This window comes from Lemur catta, chromosome 3, assembly GCF_020740605.2.
Source record: "Lemur catta isolate mLemCat1 chromosome 3, mLemCat1.pri, whole genome shotgun sequence".
Classification (NCBI taxonomy): Eukaryota; Metazoa; Chordata; class Mammalia; order Primates; family Lemuridae; genus Lemur; species Lemur catta.
In genome coordinates, this window is record NC_059130.1 from 109,576,452 (window position 1) to 109,593,518 (window position 17,067).

The 17,067-nt window shown below is 38.4% G+C and overlaps 1 protein-coding gene across 8 annotated transcripts in view; it reads left to right on the forward strand.

Annotated features, from left to right (window-relative positions):
• STPG1 (sperm tail PG-rich repeat containing 1) overlaps positions 1-17,067 on the forward strand; it is a 45,977-nt gene that overhangs the window by 680 nt on the left and 28,230 nt on the right. For 3 of the 8 annotated variants that reach the window (XM_045545995.1, XM_045546003.1, XM_045546002.1), the window contains exons 1-4: positions 1,101-1,191; positions 3,394-3,512; positions 6,680-6,817; positions 14,148-14,266. In XM_045545995.1, the coding sequence (XP_045401951.1) occupies positions 6,748-6,817; positions 14,148-14,266 (189 nt within the window). In that variant the 5' untranslated portion in view covers positions 1,101-1,191; positions 3,394-3,512; positions 6,680-6,747. The other 5 variants (XM_045545996.1, XM_045545997.1, XM_045545998.1 and 2 more) reach the window with 5 other exon arrangements.

A 17,067-nucleotide genomic window follows, 5' to 3' on the forward strand; every position in this document is an offset into this window, starting at 1 on the left:
TACCTCCACCTGCCCGACAGGTGGGCTCGGCCTCAGCTGCCTGCCGGCGTCCTCCCTTCTTATCCTCATAGCCGCCCCCCCCCCCGGGCTTTGCTCCTGCTTTCCCCGCACCCCACGCTCTCACCACATATTCAAGTCCTAAACGGCCTTCAAGACCCAGTGCTCCCCAAAGCCCTGGCGAGTACTCGCGGCCATACCTTTCCTGCCCTCCCGGAACACCTGTTGGCCGTGCTGTGTACCAAACCTCCCAGCAGTACTGAAGGTCCTTCCATAATGGACAGCTGTAATCATTAACATGGGTTTGGAGCTTTACAGATGACAACAAGCTTTTCATCATTTTCACGTGCACGCACGTCCTTTGAGAGCCTCACAGCAATGAGTGAGACCCGGCTCAGTGCCGGCTTTACATATGATAAAATGTCCTGTGGGCCGAGGCCTCGACAATGAGAGGGAGGCGCTTATGGGTTCAGGTCCTGGGGCGGGCAGCGCTCAGAGGGAACACTTGAGAGAGGACCGAGTTGGCATGTTGTACGAACTGCCCAAAGGCCAGCGGGCTAGCCATGGCTTATAATATTTGAGGGTTTAATCCCATAAACCAGTGGAGGACTTTATGCAAGGGAGTGAGAAGGTCACTGTGACCGCTCTGGAGCGTGCAGGGGAAGCTCAAGGAAGACTACGTGGCTGCCCTTCGATAGTTGCCCCTTATCAATCTGGTTTTCAGTTGCTATTTTAAATAGGGCTTGGATGAATGTCAACTCTCTTAGGTTTTTTTCTCAAAGTAGGATTTTTGAGTGGGCAAAATTACAAGGCTTTGGTCTATCACAAGATTTTTGAGGGGTCGCCTAAACAAATCTCTACTCTCCCCACGGGTCCTGACGTAATTAACCTGAACCCCCCAATTCTGGTAGCTTCCTGGCGGGCTTTGAAACGCCTCCAAGGATTGGTCAACAACTTTTCACGCTAGAGAAACAGGGGATATCATTGGCTAGAGTTACTAGCGGCGGACGGAAGGTGGACGCTGGAATGTTAGGCCTGTGGTTGCCATGGCGACGGAGAGGTTGGGCGGGCAGATTCAGCCCTCGGGACTCGACGAGGTAGGAGGCAGTTCCCGTGGGGGAACCGGTCCCTGAGGTCGTGGGAGGAGGACACGGCGCACCCCATGGGCTGCCCACCGAGACCCCCGGCCTGCGGGTGCGTGTGAAGTTCCCGGGCGGAGCTAGGTGGTGTCCCGCGGGCGGGAAGAGGCCACTGTGGAAGGTGCCCCTGCGTGCTCGGTGTCCCACACGGCGTGCCTTCTCCGCGGGGCTGCTCGGAGTGGAGTGGGCATCTGACCCCTCTTTCTCAGCCTCCACGAGAGCACAGACGACTGGGGGTTCCGGTGCCGGGCAGTGGGTGAACGACAAAGAGCTGAACACATTGGGTGTCCCTCAGCAAGCGTCCTCCCTGTTCTGGGCCTCGATTTACCCATCTGTCAAATGAAAGGGTGAGATTGGAATCTAGCTGTCACTAGCTGGCCGCTAAGTTTCTTCCAGTTCTCTGACATACTTTCTCAGCCTATGAAAAATATCTAATGGGTTATTTACCTGAGAGTACTTTGAAAAATGTAAACTGCTTCCAAGATGTCTGATAGCATTATGACTGAATTGATTAAAATCACCTACAGTCAAAACTACTCATGCAAACCCGTAAAATTCCACATAAAGTAACAGTATACATGGTTTAGTATATATTGATATACCATGTACAGTAATATGTATAAATGTATAAAATATGTGATAATACCGTAGCATATATAACATTTTTTAAAAAACAGAGATGGTAGAATGAAAGCATACCTGTAGTTGTGATCATGTGAGTTAAATACTTACAGAATCTAGCTCCTAAAGGAAAGAATTATATTAAGAGCAGTTCTATACACACGCTTGCTAAAATATGTCTACCTTCAGTATTCATTCATTCCCCAATTATTTATTACACATTCCACAAATATTTATCGAGCAACTACTATATACCAAGAAAAAGGCTGAAGGTTCAGTGATGACATTCTATTGAGGAGGATCATAAACAAATAACGTAATAAATATACAATGTAATGTTGGGTAGTGAGGAGTGCTTTGGAAAAGGTAAGGCAGGGTAAAGGGCTAGAGAGAGAGCTTCGTAGAAGAGGGTGGTCAGGGAAGTCATCCCCAAGAAGGTTTGAATAGGTGAATCTAGTGACAGGACCAGAAGTTGATGCCCAGTACCATGAGTAGAAGGTACCTCCATGCTACAAGGAAGTACTGCAGAAGCCAATGTGAAGTAGAGGAGTAGTCTTTAGGTGGTAGGATATGACAGGTGCCTTCAAATTCTTGAAGAATAGTCATATTGAGAAGTGGCTTTCAAACATTTTGTCTGTGATGCATGGTAAGAAGTGCATTTTATATTGTGACCCAGTACACACACATGCACATAACAAACTTTACAAGAGAATATAGACTATGACTCACATTTTGAAAATCACCAATATGGAAGAGGAGTCAGACTTATTTTGAGTTGATTCCATGGGTTAGAATTAGAAGGAATAAAAAAGAATTAGAAATAATCAGCTTTGATACAGGAAGGAACTTTCTAGCAATTAGAAACTGCACAACAGTGAGCTGCCTCAGGACTTTTCAAACTGGATTCTGGGGAACCTTAGCATTCTGTGAAAATTCAATACAGTGTCAAATATTTGCTTTATATTTTAGAAACTAATGTAATATCCTAATTTTAAAAAACTAACCATACCCACTCAGGGGTGATAAATATCAAAATTTAGCATGTTAACATATAATGTGTGCCTGAGAGGTTATTGTAGAGATTCAGACTGAGCAGAAGTCAGACTTCCTGGGTTCAAAGCCTAATTCGACTCTTGATGAGACCTTGGGCAAGTCACTTAACGCCTCCCTCTAAACTTAGTTTTCTCATCTGTAAAATGGTGATAATACCTCATTGGGCCATTGTAAGGATTGCATGAAGTATTCTATACAAGGCATTTAGGACTGTAAGGGCTCAATAAATGATAGCTATTGTAATATTTTAAGCTGTAATACAATATCTCTGTGCATATATTAAAACCTAACATTAATAAAAGCCTACTGTAGGCCAGGCAGCATTAACTATTTCATGTGGATCATCATATTAATACTCACAGGCACCTTGAGAGGAACGTACTGTTATCATTCTCAGTTTATGGAGGAGGAATGGGCTCAAAAAGTTAAGTTATTCATCCAAAATCAGAACTATTAGGTGGCAGGGCATAACCTTAAATTCAGGACTGGGTACTCTGGACCACTGCACTGGCCCCCACCTGGGAATTGCTTAAACATACGCTGTTGATTAGGAAGGTGCTATACCTTCACTGCCCTTTCTTAGATTTCAGGCCCATGCCATCCTGTCATGAACAGTTGTACAAGCAAGGGTACCAGTGAGACACACCTGGGCAGTGCTTTGTTCACATCTGGAATGCACCTGCTCTCATCCTGACTTCACAGGTATGATATGAGAAGACTGGAAAGCATTATTAAGTGTTGCTTCTTGGTGGTAGGATTATGGATTGTTTTAAAACTTTTTGTAATTTCTTATGTTTTCAAAATTTCAACTATGCATACATTGCTATTTCAGTAGTCCCCCCACCCTTATGCAAGGGGGATACATTTCAAGACAACCAGTGGATGCCTGAAACCGTGGATAGTACCAAACTTGATTGCTGTTAGTCAGAACATGTTTCTATCTTTTACCCATAAATTTAATGCCTTTTCCTTCTCAACTGAGCACTTATCATGCTCTGTGGCCATAACTTTTGCAGTTTGAGGTGAGACAACAAAACTAGCACAAATATCTTTTTTCCTCTTCACAATTTCATGCATAAAAGATTCATTCTTACTATAGATCTTAGCAATCTCAGCACACACTTTTTTTTCTCTCCTTATGAAGTTGAGAACTTTCACCTTATCACTTAAAGGAAATACTTGACAGCTTCTCTTTGGCATATTTAAATTGCTAGCATCGCTACTCTTGTGCTTTGGGGCCATTATTAAGTAAAGTAGGGATTACTTGAACACAAGCACCTTGATACCCTGACAGTAACCATGGCGGCTACTAAGTGACTAACAGGCGGGGGTAGCACATACAGCTTGAATATACTGGACAAGGGTGATTTCACATCCCTTGTGGGACAGATTGGGACAGCACAAGATTTCGTCATGCTACTCAGAGCAGTACACAATTTGAGGCTTATGAATTATTTCTGGAATTTTCCATTTAATATTTTCAGACTGTGGTCAACTGTGGGTACGTGAAACTGAGGAAAGTGAAACCATGGATGGGGGACTGCTGTATAATAGGAAGCTTAATTTTTTTCTAATCACTCATAACTCTAGAACATTCATTCATTTTTAATAACAGCTTTATTGCAGCCAGGGCAGTAGATGGTTCTTACTAAAGCAACAACATGGCACTGAAGGGTGGTAAGTGAATACAGATTGCTTTTATAGACGCTAAAAGACATTGTTAAACTGGAGTGGTGATTGTGCTGTGATCACTATTGATTTATTTCTGTTTTGAAATCTCAATTTCTTGACCGTTGACAATAATTCTATTAAATATTAAATTTTAGTATATATTGTCAACCAAAAAAGGTTGAGGATTGCTGCTATGAAAGTGATAGAATAAAGTAAGGAACAAATAGAGAGGGTGCAAGGAGGGCATAAAATCATGTATTCAGTCCTTCATTCTTTAGTATTTATTATACAAATGGTGTAAATTTCTTAGGAAAATAAATGGGCAAAAGGAACTGCAAGTCTGCTCATGAGGAATTAATTGCTATGGAAATTAAATTGTGCTCCTGCTGTTAACAACTAAAAAATAGACAAATATGTTAAACAACTCTTTTTAGACATTGGGTAACAGGCAGTGTGGTACTGCAGTCCCTGAGGGAAGTAAAACAAGGTGAGTCCTATAATTGCCCCCACTTAGTGCTGGGGGCAGTTTCCAGGCCATATTGCAGAGAAGGGGGAATCCAAACAAATTTCAGATTTCTGAGTTGGTGAGATTAAAATCAGAATTCAGGGAGGCCAAAGAGGCTGGAATTTACAAGGAGAACACCAAAGGAGGGTGCTGTACAGAAGACGTTCAGAAATCTGAAGAAAGGTCACCTTAAGTCTTTGAGGAGTGATCTTCCCAAGCACAAGAGGAAACTAAGACTGGGGAAAGACTCACAAGAACAGTAGGCTGAACAATTTCTGGGGCTTACACAGAACTGGGAATATTTCATGTTACCATAAACCAGATGGAGAGACACTATATTAGATAGGCATTGGGTAGAGTCTGAAGAAGTGTCATGCCTTAGTAGTGGGGACAAATTATTCCCATAATAAAAGCTCCCCTGGACCTGAAAGGATCAAATGGATCTACGAGTTACTGAAAAATGTGCCAGGAAAAAAACTGCAACATTCTTTACAGGAATACATCAAAATCTAGCTCTCAACAATGTAAAATTCACAGTGTTCAGTATCCAATACAAAATTACCAGCCATGAAAAGATATAGGAAAACACAGTCCATATCCAAGAAGAAAACCAACCAGTAGGAACAGTCCCAGAAATGACAGCTCATACAATTAGTAGAAAAGGGCCGGGAGCAGTGGCTCACGCCTGTAATCCTAGCACTCTGGGAGGCCAAGGTGAGAGGATCACTCGAGGTCAGGAGTTCAAGACCAACCTCAGCAAGAGCGAGACCCGTCCCTACTAAAAATAGAAAGAAATGATGTGGACAGCTAAAAATATATATAGAAAAAAATTATCTGGGCATGGTGGCACATGCCTGTAATCCCAGCTACTTGGGAGGCTGAGACAGAAGGATTGCTTGAGTGGAGGAATTTGAGGTTGCTGTGAGCTAGGCTGATGCCACGGCACTCTAACCCAGGCAACAGAGTGAGACTCTGTCTCAAAAAATAAATAAATAAATAAATAAAATAAAATAAAAAAGAATTAGTAGAAAAGGATCTTAAAGCAGGTATTATAAATCTTACAAATATGCTCAAGGATGTAAGGGAAAAAACATGAATGTGATGAGGCTAGAAACGGAAGATATAGAAAATGGGCTCAAATATAACCTCTAGAAATGAAAAATACAGTATTAAAAAAAATACAATAGATGGGATTTGCAGCAGCTTAAACACTTCAGAAGATCAGTAAACTTGAAGACATAACAATATGGACTCTCCAAATTAGTCACAGAGAGGGAAAAAAAAAGACTGAAAAAATAACACTGAACAGAATCTTAGTGACCTTGGGAAAATATGGGAAAATATGAAGTGACCTAATACATTAATATATATAATTGTAGTCCCAGGAAAGACCTAGTGGGTAGAAGGCAAAAAAAGTATTTGAGAAATAATGGCTGAATATTTTCTAAATTTAATGAAAACTGTAAACCTATAGATTCAGAAAGCTGCAAACAATATCAACAGCAAACTCTCACAGAGTTCCTACTATAAACAGCACAAACAACATGCTTGAGACTTGAGATCACAGAACTTGGTAGCCTTCACCCACATGATTTCTCAGTCTATCCTGCAGATGGAACAGAATCCAGTCACCATAATTATTATAACAACAATGTGGAATGATATCTGCAAGTGCTGTATTTTGCTCTTTCAGGTGCTTAGAAGAACATGCAGTAGAGGTTTTCATCAAACAAATGGATCATGCCATAGAACTTTGCTGACATGGATAACTCTGCAGAGGAAGACGAACCTACCGGCCAACTTCCCAGACGTGCCAACAGAATACAGAAAGGTCTAGTGAACTTAAGTAACATGTGTCTTTTTGGGGAGGACAGAGTTCCTGATACATGTTCATTTTAGTACATGAGAATAAATTTGAGGGATATGGAATATATATTTATGCTTCAATTTAAAGAAATATTAAAGAAGAAGAGAATATAGTAAATCCTGGGTTATATGCATAAGGCCATCCTTAAGGAATATCAGATAGATTCAAGTGTGATGATTGGGAAGGAACTGTGCAAAAAGAGGACGAGGGGGAAGGAGGAAGCTCTTCAACAACAACAAAAAAGCAGACTTGTTATTTTCACATATCTGGTAAGAATCTCAGTCCTCAAATTTAGATGAGTAAGAGATCTTTATTTTCTAAAACTCAACTCGAGTCCTGGCCACAAGTCCCCATTCTGCTGGGTTGTCGGAAAGAGTAATTCCAGCCATTATCTGCACAAATCCTACCTCCTCATTTTCAAGGTTGGATTTTTCCCAGTAGAAAGAAGTGATGTGATGGTGGGAGGTTGGGGGTGGGGAGGGAAGGAGTACTCAGGTCGTAAGCCAACCATCCACACTGGTGAAATCTCCACTGCCCCAGTCCACGTGCTCGCTTTGGTTCTGTTGGTAGACACGCAGTTTAGGAATCATTGCTGAGGCTGGAAACCTCATTTTGAGATCCCTGCGGGCTCCACCACTTTTTCTTTCCGGGTATTACCACCAGGGGGCGCACTTCCAGAGTCGCTGCTGCTCTCAAACCCAGAGATGGCTCTCTCTTCCTCCCATCCTCTGATTTTGCACTCTCTTCTTCTTTAACATTTCTTTAAATTGAATCACAGTATGTATTCAGGAAAAGTACACAGATTATAATTATATAGCTTTATGAATATTCAGAAAACGCCACCTATGGAATCACTTCTCAGGCCAAGACATACAGTGTGAACAGCATCCCTGAAGCCCTCGGCTTGTCCCTTCCCAGATGTTATCACCCTTTTCTGCATAAACCCTATGGTTATCCTTACTTCTCATGTCATTAATAACTTTAGTCTGTTTTTGAACTTCATATAAATTTGAATCATACAATATGAACTCTTTTCTCTCAGGCTTTTTTTCACTTATGTTTGAGAGATTTAACTGCATGTTGTTTCTTGTAGTAGTGATTTGTTCATTGTGTTGGTATTGTTTGAATATATGAAAATTTATTCTGTTGAAGGACATTTAGGTTGTTTCAAGTTTTTGGCTATGATGAATAAAAGCTTCTGTAATGATTCTTGTACATATCTTTTAGGAAATATATTTATGTATTTCTTGGATCTAGACCAAAGGAGTTTAATTACTGTGTCATAGGGTATGTTTAAGGTAAACTTAGTTGAGACTGCCAAACAATTTTCCAAAATGATTGTGCCAATTTAATCCTTACAAGCAATGTATGAAAATTTTAGCTCAGAATAGTTTTAATTTGGATTAGCCTTTGATCAATGAGATTGAGCACTTTTTCATATGCTGGCTGGCCTTTTGGATATTCTCTTTGGAGATGTGATTGTTCAAATTTTTTGCACATTTTTTCTTTTGGGTTTTTCTTTTCTTATTTATAAGAGTTCCTTAAACCATTCAGTTCTTGTCTTATTTATAAAGATTCTTTAAACCATTCTAAAAATGAGTCATTTGTTGACTATAGGTAAATATCTTTCCCCGGTCTGTTATTTTCCTTTTTGCTCTCCTAATGTTCTGTTAATAAACAGAAGCTCTTAATACAGCCCAATTTATCTTTTCTTTATGGTTAGTATGTATGTCTGTTCTATTTAAGAAATCTTTCCTCATTCCAAGATAATTTCTTCTAGAAACTATATTATTTTACCTGTTACATCTAGGTCTACAATTCACTTGGAATTGTTTTTGTATATGGTATGAAGATGTTGCCCAACTCTGTTATAATATTTTCCATATGTATATCCAATTGACCCAGAACCATTTATTGAAAGGCCATTCTTTCTCTACTACTCTGTATTGCTGTTGTTATCTTTGTCATGAATTAAGTGTTCATGTATATGCAGGTCTGCTTCTGGATTCTCTATTCTGTTCAAATATCATACTGTCTTAATTACTGTAAGTTTATAACAAGTCTTTAGTAGTATAAGTCCCTCAATTCTCTTTGTGCTTCTTTGTTTATGTTGGCTGTTCTTGGCCCCATTGCTTTTCCATATAAATTTATTTTATTTTTTTATTTTTAATTTTTATGGATATATAATAGTTGTACATATTTATAGGGTACATGTAATATTTTGATATAAGCAGAAAATGTGCAGTGATCAAATCTGGGTAGCCATATAAATTTTACAATGAGCTTACTAATGTCTTTAAAAATCCTTACTCTCATTTTACGTTGGATTGCATTGATTCTAGGAACCAACTTAAGGAAATTTACTTCTTTATTAAGTTCTTCAATCCATTTATATCCTTTATTTTATTTATCTTAAATTGTTCTCAGTGTCTTATAGTTTTCTATGTAGAAGTCTTGCATATCTTCATTATATCTATTCTAGGCATTTGATTTTTATGCTGTTATAAATGGTAATATTTTAATTTCATTTTGAATTTTTTGCTGGTATAGAAATAAAATGAATTGATTTTTGTATATTGACCTTGATTCTAGTGATCTTGTTAAATTCAACTATTACCTCTTACAGGTTATCTATAGATTCCTTTGAAATTTCTCCATATGTAATCTTGTAATATGAATAACAAATTTATCTGTTCCTTTCTGATCCATACATTTTTATATATTTATATAGACTTTTGTACTGGCTAGAGACCTTTAGTACAGTGTTGCCTACAAGTATGATACCAGTTGGGCTAGTTTCACTCCCTATCTCAGGGGAAAGCTTTTAATATTTTACTATTCAGTGTCGTGTTTGCTGTAGGCTTTTGTTATAGATACCTCTTATCAGATCAACAAAGTTTGCTTCTATTCCTAGTTTGTTAGGTTTTTTTTAAATCATAAAAGGATATTGGTTTTTATAAAATGTTTTTTATCTATCTACTAAACAGTTAATTCACCAAAAAATAATAATAACAAAAGATATACAGACAGCAAATAGCATATGCAGAGATGTTCAGCATCATTAGTCTTTAGGGAAACAAAAGTTAAAACCACAATGGGATACCATTACATACCTAATGGGATGGCTGAGATTAAAAAGACTCCATACTGTTGAGGATATGAAATAATAGGCACTCTCATGCACTAATAGTGGGGATGTACAAAGATAAAACAACTTTGAAAAACAGTTTGTCAGTTTCTTAAAAAGTTAAACATATGATCTAGCCATTCCACTCCTAGGTATTTACCCCAAAGAAATTCAAAGACTTATAATCAAATGCTCATAGCAGCTTTATTTGTAACACCTCAAAACTGACAGCAACTTAAATTTCCATCAGCAATGGATAAATAGTTGTCACATTTTTATACAATGGAATGCTACTCAGTAATAAAAAGCAACACAGAGATGAATCCCATAATGATTATGCTGACTGAAAAAAGCCAGACCCAAAAAAGAGTACATACTGCAGGTATATGATTCTATTCTGGTCTGTTGAGATGATCATATGGTTTTTCTTTTTTAGTATGTTGATATGGTGAATTACATTGATTTTCAAATGATAAACTCTCTTTGCATTGCTGGCCATGATGTTAAACTATCTTTGCAATTGATCATAATATATTATCTTTTTTACATATTGCTGGATTTGATTTGCTAAAATTTATCTAAGAATTTCTGTGTTGATATTGATGAGGGCTATTGTTCTGTAGTAGGCCTTGTAATGACTGTCTAGTTTTGGTATTTGGATAATTCTGGCCTTATAGATTGAGTTAGGAAATGTGTTTTTCCTCTTCAGTTTTCTGGCATGGTTTGTATAGAATTGATGGAGTATTCTATAAATGTCAAGTAGGCAAAGTTAGGTAACAGTATTGTTCAAGTCTCGTATATCTTTACTTATCTTTCTATCTGTTTAAATTATTGAGGGAGGGATTTTGAAATCTCTGACTATAATTATGGAATTTTCTATTTTTTTCCTTGCAGTTCTATCATTTTCTGCTTCCTATTTTGAGTCTCTTTTTGTTGGGTGTATTAGCATTTAGGACTGTTATGTTCCCTTGGGGAATTGACCCCTCATAATAATCTCATTATGAAATGACCTTCTTAATTCCAGTTAATATTTTGTTCTTAAATCTTTATCTGATATTAATATCTAGCTTTCTTTTGGTTAGCATTAGCATAGTAAATCTTTTTCCATTCTTTTACTTTGAAATTATTTCTGAGTTTATAGTTAAAGTATGTTTCTTGCAAGTAGCATATAGTTGGTCTTTCTTAGCCAACCTGACAATCTCTGTCTTTTAATTGGGATATTTAAACTGTTTACATTTAATATGATTATTGGTATGTAAATTTAAGTCTATCATCTTGAGATTTGCTTTCTGTTTGTCCAATCGGTTCTTTGTTTACTTTTTTCTGTCTTTTGTGTTGAGTATTTTTTATACTTCTATTTTATCTCTTTTGTTAGCTTATTAGGAATAACTCTTTGTAGTGTTTTCCTAGTGGTTGCTTTAGAGAAAGGGTTGGCAAACTTTGGCCCCTAGGCCAAATCTGACCCACTGCCCATTTTTATAAATAAAATTTTATTGGAACAGAGCCATACCTATTTGTTTATGTATTGTCCATGGCTGCTTTTACTCTATGGCTTTAGTCTGTTGCTTTATTGTCTATAGTTTAATTTTACTCACCATATCTATTTGTTTATGCATTATCCATGGCTGCTTTTACTCTATGCCTTTAGTCTGTTGATTTATTTTCTATAGTTTAATTTTACTCTATGATAACAGTATTGAGTAGTTGCAACAGAGACTAAATAGACTGCAAAGCCTAAGATATTTACTATCTGGCACTTTATAGAAAAAGTTTGTTGATCTCTACTTACTTTAGAGTTGATAGTATACATCTCAAACTTATCACATTCTACCATTAATTGATGTTGTAACACTTCATATGGTAGTAGAAGAACCTTAAAACAGTATATTTTTATTTTTCCCTTCTTGACCTTTGTGCTGTTGTTATCAAACATTTTAGTTCTACATGTGTTATAAACCCCATAATTCAGTGTTATTATTTTTGCTTTAAATAGTTATTTTTAAAATGATTTAAATTTTCTATTTATATTTAAATTGATTAATTTATACTCATAATATTTTCTATTTACCCACATATTTGCTATTTCCAGAGCTCTTCATTCATATATGTAGATTCAGATTTCCAATTGGTGTCATTTTTCTTTTGCCTGAAGGACTTCCTTTAACATTTCTTGTAGTTCTAGTTTGCTGATGATTAATGCTTTCAGTATTTGTATATTTTTAAAGGTCATAATTCTGCTTCTGTTTTTAAAGATATTTTTACTGGGTGTAGGATTCTAGGGTGATAGTTTTTTTCTTTCAGTACCATAAAGATATTGTTTCTAACATTAATCTGCTGTCATTCTTGTATTTGTTTCTTTGTATGAAACATGTCTTTTTTTCTCTGCCTGATTTTCTTTTTATCACTTTTAAAAGCAATTGGATTATGATGTTCCTTGGTGTAGTTTTCTTCATGTTTCTTGTGCTTGAAGTTCATTAGCTTTCTTAGATCTGTGAGTCTATAGTGTTTATGAAATTTGAAAAATTTTCAACCATTTTTTCTTGAAACATTTTTTCTATTTTCCCTTTTCTCATATTTCTTTTTTGCAGACCTGATTACATGTATACTAGGCTTCTTGAAATTGCCACACAGCTCACTGATACTCTATTTGCTAGTCCTTTTTCTCTCTGTGTTTTATTTTGGATAATTTTATTTCTTTGTCTTCAAGTTTACTAATCTTTTTTCCTACACACATTGTCTAATCTGCTGTTAATGTCATCTAGTATATTTTTAATCTCAGATATCTTAGTTTTCACATCTAGAAGTTTGATTTGGCTCTTTTTTTTACCTTTCATGTCTCTACTTAATATTTTCAGTCTTTTCTCTAGCTTTTTGAACATATGGAATGCAGTTAAGTGTAGTGGATATAATGTTCTTACCCCCAATTCTATCATCTGTATCATTTTGAGTTGGTTCTGATTATTGTCTCCTCATTTTGAAGTATATTTTTTTCTTTCTTTGCTTGCCTATTAATTTTATTATTTATTTATTTATTTTTGAGACAGGGTCTTGCTCTGTCACCCGGGCTGGAGTGCAGTGGTGCTATCACAGATCACTACGTCCTCCCAGCTCAGCCTCCCAAGTAGCTCATCAGGAGTATATGAAAAGGTTCACTACTCACATAACGAGGCTTTCGGCGGAGAGCAGGACAGGCTTCCTGATCTGACCCAATGATGGCTGAGAGAGCAGGGAACTGGAGACTAGCTTGGGGTTTTCCGCAGGCTGAGGAGGTGGGGCTGCAGTGAGGCAGGGCTTTGCATGGTTTCAACTTCCAGCTGGCGCCACGGGAGGGAGTACTGGGCTGTCTCCTCAGCTTGCCCATTCGTGGACAGAAGGGGAAGAGGCAGATGTGAGGCTTAAGAGTTATTAGCCATCAAACATGAAAAAGTAGACTCAGAGGCCATGACACTCACAGATTAAAGTTTGTAATCAACCTGTTATGCAGACAGATGCTGCCTGCAGAGTTCTAGCAACCGTGGACAGTCTCCCAGATGGGGGTGGGGGGGGTTTATATATCATGTGGACATTTATATATCACAGCCCAGACGTACAAAATTTTACTTTGATTTTCTATAGATGACTACATTCTGCTTTTTAACCCAGTGCCTACTCAAAGCAGAACGTAAACTTATACTTGTCTTACACAGTGCCCTGGAAAATGAGAGCCAGGCCCACTCTGGATTTCCCTAACCTGTCTGGGGTTTTGTGGTCTTTGCTGATGTGTGACTCTGGGCCGAGGAGCAGTGAGGATGCTTGCTCTGCCTCTGCCTGTCACCTCATCCAGGCTGCTCCCAGAATGGTTTTCGTGTCCCCTTCCTGGCAAGAAGGTCTTTCCTATCATATCCGTCCTTTTCCCTGGGATAGCCCACTTCAGTGAGCTTTCTGTGATCGTGTCTTGATACTTTCAGAACTGGAAGGGGAAAAACCTCCATCCAGCTCTAAAGAGAGAAAGAAAAGAAAGTGGGGAATACATTTTACAGTCCAGTTTCATGTTTATCTCCTGTCAAAAGGCAAGTGTTTCTTCTATACCATTTAAAATAAAACTTGAATATACACCTCTGTGTTTTCTGCATTTGTCAATTCATTGGTTTGTGCTAATTTTCATTTCATTTTATTTTTGTTGTTTAGGTTTTACTGCTGCATATCCAACACAGTCCTCCATTCCTTGTAAATCCCGAGTCTCAGTAGTTCCAGAATCAGAAAAAAAAGGATTCAACAGTCAAGCCAAGAGATTTTATCATAAGGAGGTAATGACATCATTTTAGAGGTTCTTTAGTTTTAGTCTGGATTTTGGCCTCACAGGACAGGCACGTCCTGTCTGGCTGCTGCGTCTCTCTGTGGACAGTGGAGGGCAGTGTCATCCAAGAAGCAACAGCGCCTGTTGCCTGAGGGGCACTGACTGGACTGTAGAAACAAGCTGGAAAAATGTGACATCCAGGGAAAACAACTATGTCCAGACTTAGGGCGCCCAAAGTATTGAACTGGAACAAAACTATTTTTAAGAAAAAATATATTTTAAAAATCATTATAAAACTAAAACATTCAAAAAATCCCAGGTGTATCAATCAAGTAGAAGGTTAAAAAAAATCCCTCCTACTCTTTATAACATGAGAGGAAATCACATGACTTTCTTCAAATAACATGAGTGGAAGCCTCTGATAGATTTAGAATTACCTTTATGATATGGCCCACCCCTCCCCCTTTTTAAAACTTCCTTAAACAATGTGGTGTTATTATTTCCGTATTCCCCCTCACTCCATCCCTTCCCCAGATCTCACTGTGTCTCTTTTTCTCTCTAATCAGGAAAGTTCTGCTTGGTTTCTTTCAGATGGGCCCTTATTTTTAACCTTTGGGATTTTGGGGTCTGACTTTCTCCTCACTCACCAGCAGGGGGCTGAAGCAACCCACAGGCATCCTTAGAGTCTAAATTTTTCATTCCTTCACTCATTTAAGCAAGACCTTTGGAATAACATTCTTTTCGAGGAGTCACCGTCTCAGTTACATTTTGCTGCATTCTAGAAATGGTTTCCGTCCTACCATCTTGTCCAGATGGCCGAGAGGGGATGAGGAGGTCTAGGTTCTGAGCACAGGTGAGGCATGAAGTTGAGGGTCTTGGCACGTCCCTTACCCTGGGCCTGATTCCTCCTTGGTAAACAAGAACGCTGAACTAGAGAATGTTTTAAGTTTCTTCCACTTCTGATATTTTAAGACTCTAACAAAGCAAATAAAAAAGAATATAGCGTACACACACACATACTGGTTTTTAACAACTTGTAGGTTTTCCTCAAAGAAGACACATATTTGCTCAGAAGTTTCTCTCTTCTCTCTCTAGTTTCTCTGTGTTTTAACTGTCTGTCTCCCATTTTCTGTCTGCTTTCCCATTTGTCAATTTCATGATACTATATTGTCCATCTCTAGGATACTTGCTGCCCAGCCTCCAATAAAAATAATAGAAGCCACCATTTACTCATTCCTACTATGTGTCAAACCATTTTTAGACTAATTTTTACCTCTAATCCTTAGAACAATGCTTAAAGGAAGGGTTTATTGTCTTAATTTAATAGAAGAGGAAACCGAGGATTAGGTAAGTTAAATGACCCACCCAAGGTCATACAACACAGGGTTTGGCACATAAGAGCCTCAAAATAAATGTTTGCTGAATCAACACTGGAAGAATTAGACCTTAACCTAGGTCTAGCTCACTCCAAAGCCTCTTGATCTTTCCACACACTGCACCACGCCTGCCTTTGTGGCCTGCAAAGCCATAAATTTGGTCTATGAAAGTCAGCAAGTTTCTGAAAAGGCCTTAGCAAAACAGACCAAGCTCAAGACCCAGGAGAGTGTCAACTAATGTCTGTGTGCTCCATGCTCCATGCTCTAGTTCTGAAGACTCAAATCCAGAACCAAAAATTTAGCATTTTAAAAGACCATTGCTTTTCAGAGCATCTGCTACTGAAGGAACCAAGGTAGCAGCCAACCAAAACTACAGGCAGCGTCCAACAGAGAGAAATAGCTCAGAAAGTTGGTTCCAACTTTTAAAATGTGGTCACATTAGTTTGACAACATGAAAACTTTCATGTAAGTATTTGTAGCCATTTTGTAAATAAGTATTGAGTTTTACGGAAAGGGCATGAGATCCATGAGTCAGACTGTCTGTGTTCTAGTCTGTAACTAGCTGTGTGCCTTCAGACCAGTTGCTTGACTTTTCTAGGCTTCAGTTTCCTCATTGGAGAAACATAAAATTCGGATTATGTAATTTTTGAGGTCTCCTCAAGTTATAAAAATAGAAAAGCAAATTCTGTGCTCGTTCTTATTTTTCCTGAGGGAAATGAGCATTGAGAAATGAAAGATCTTGTTTCACATCACCCAATAATTTAGTGAGGCAATCGAAATTAAACAGATGTTCAATCTGCAGCGCCTCACCACCCTCTTACAGCATTAATCACACACACCCTTGTGCCTGAGCTCACATTCGTCCCGTGGCCCACTTAGCACATCTCTGACAGAATCAGTGCCTCTGAAACGTGCGCTTACCTTAACAGGTCGCTTTGCCATGAAATATTGGGACCTCCTTGCCCAGCTCATAGTGCCCAGAAGAATCTGACTGCTGGGTATAAAGAATCCTTCCCAGAGCGCATTGTCTGGACCGGCAATTTTGGCTGCTAGAAATGAAGTCTGTTTTTCTAAACATTTTCAAATTATTTACAGATATGCTGGTAACTTTGCATGCATGAAGGGACATGCCCAATCTGCGTGACAGAGCACAGCCCGGCTGCCTGCTGGGCATTTTCTTCCCCTGCCTCCTCGTTTCTGTCATTTCACTCAGGATCGTGGTTCTCAAACTGTGTACCTCTATGGATACCACTTAATGTTTTTGCATCTCCCTTTCTTTGTCTTAAAAATAAGGATACTATTAATATAACGGGTGGGCCCTTGCCAAGAATTACTATTCCATGGTTCTAAACCTGACCCTTCCAGGCTCTAATGAAGGAAAACTGGTAGGTTACGCACACCATGCCCTCTTGATGGGCACAATTTAAAAATACAC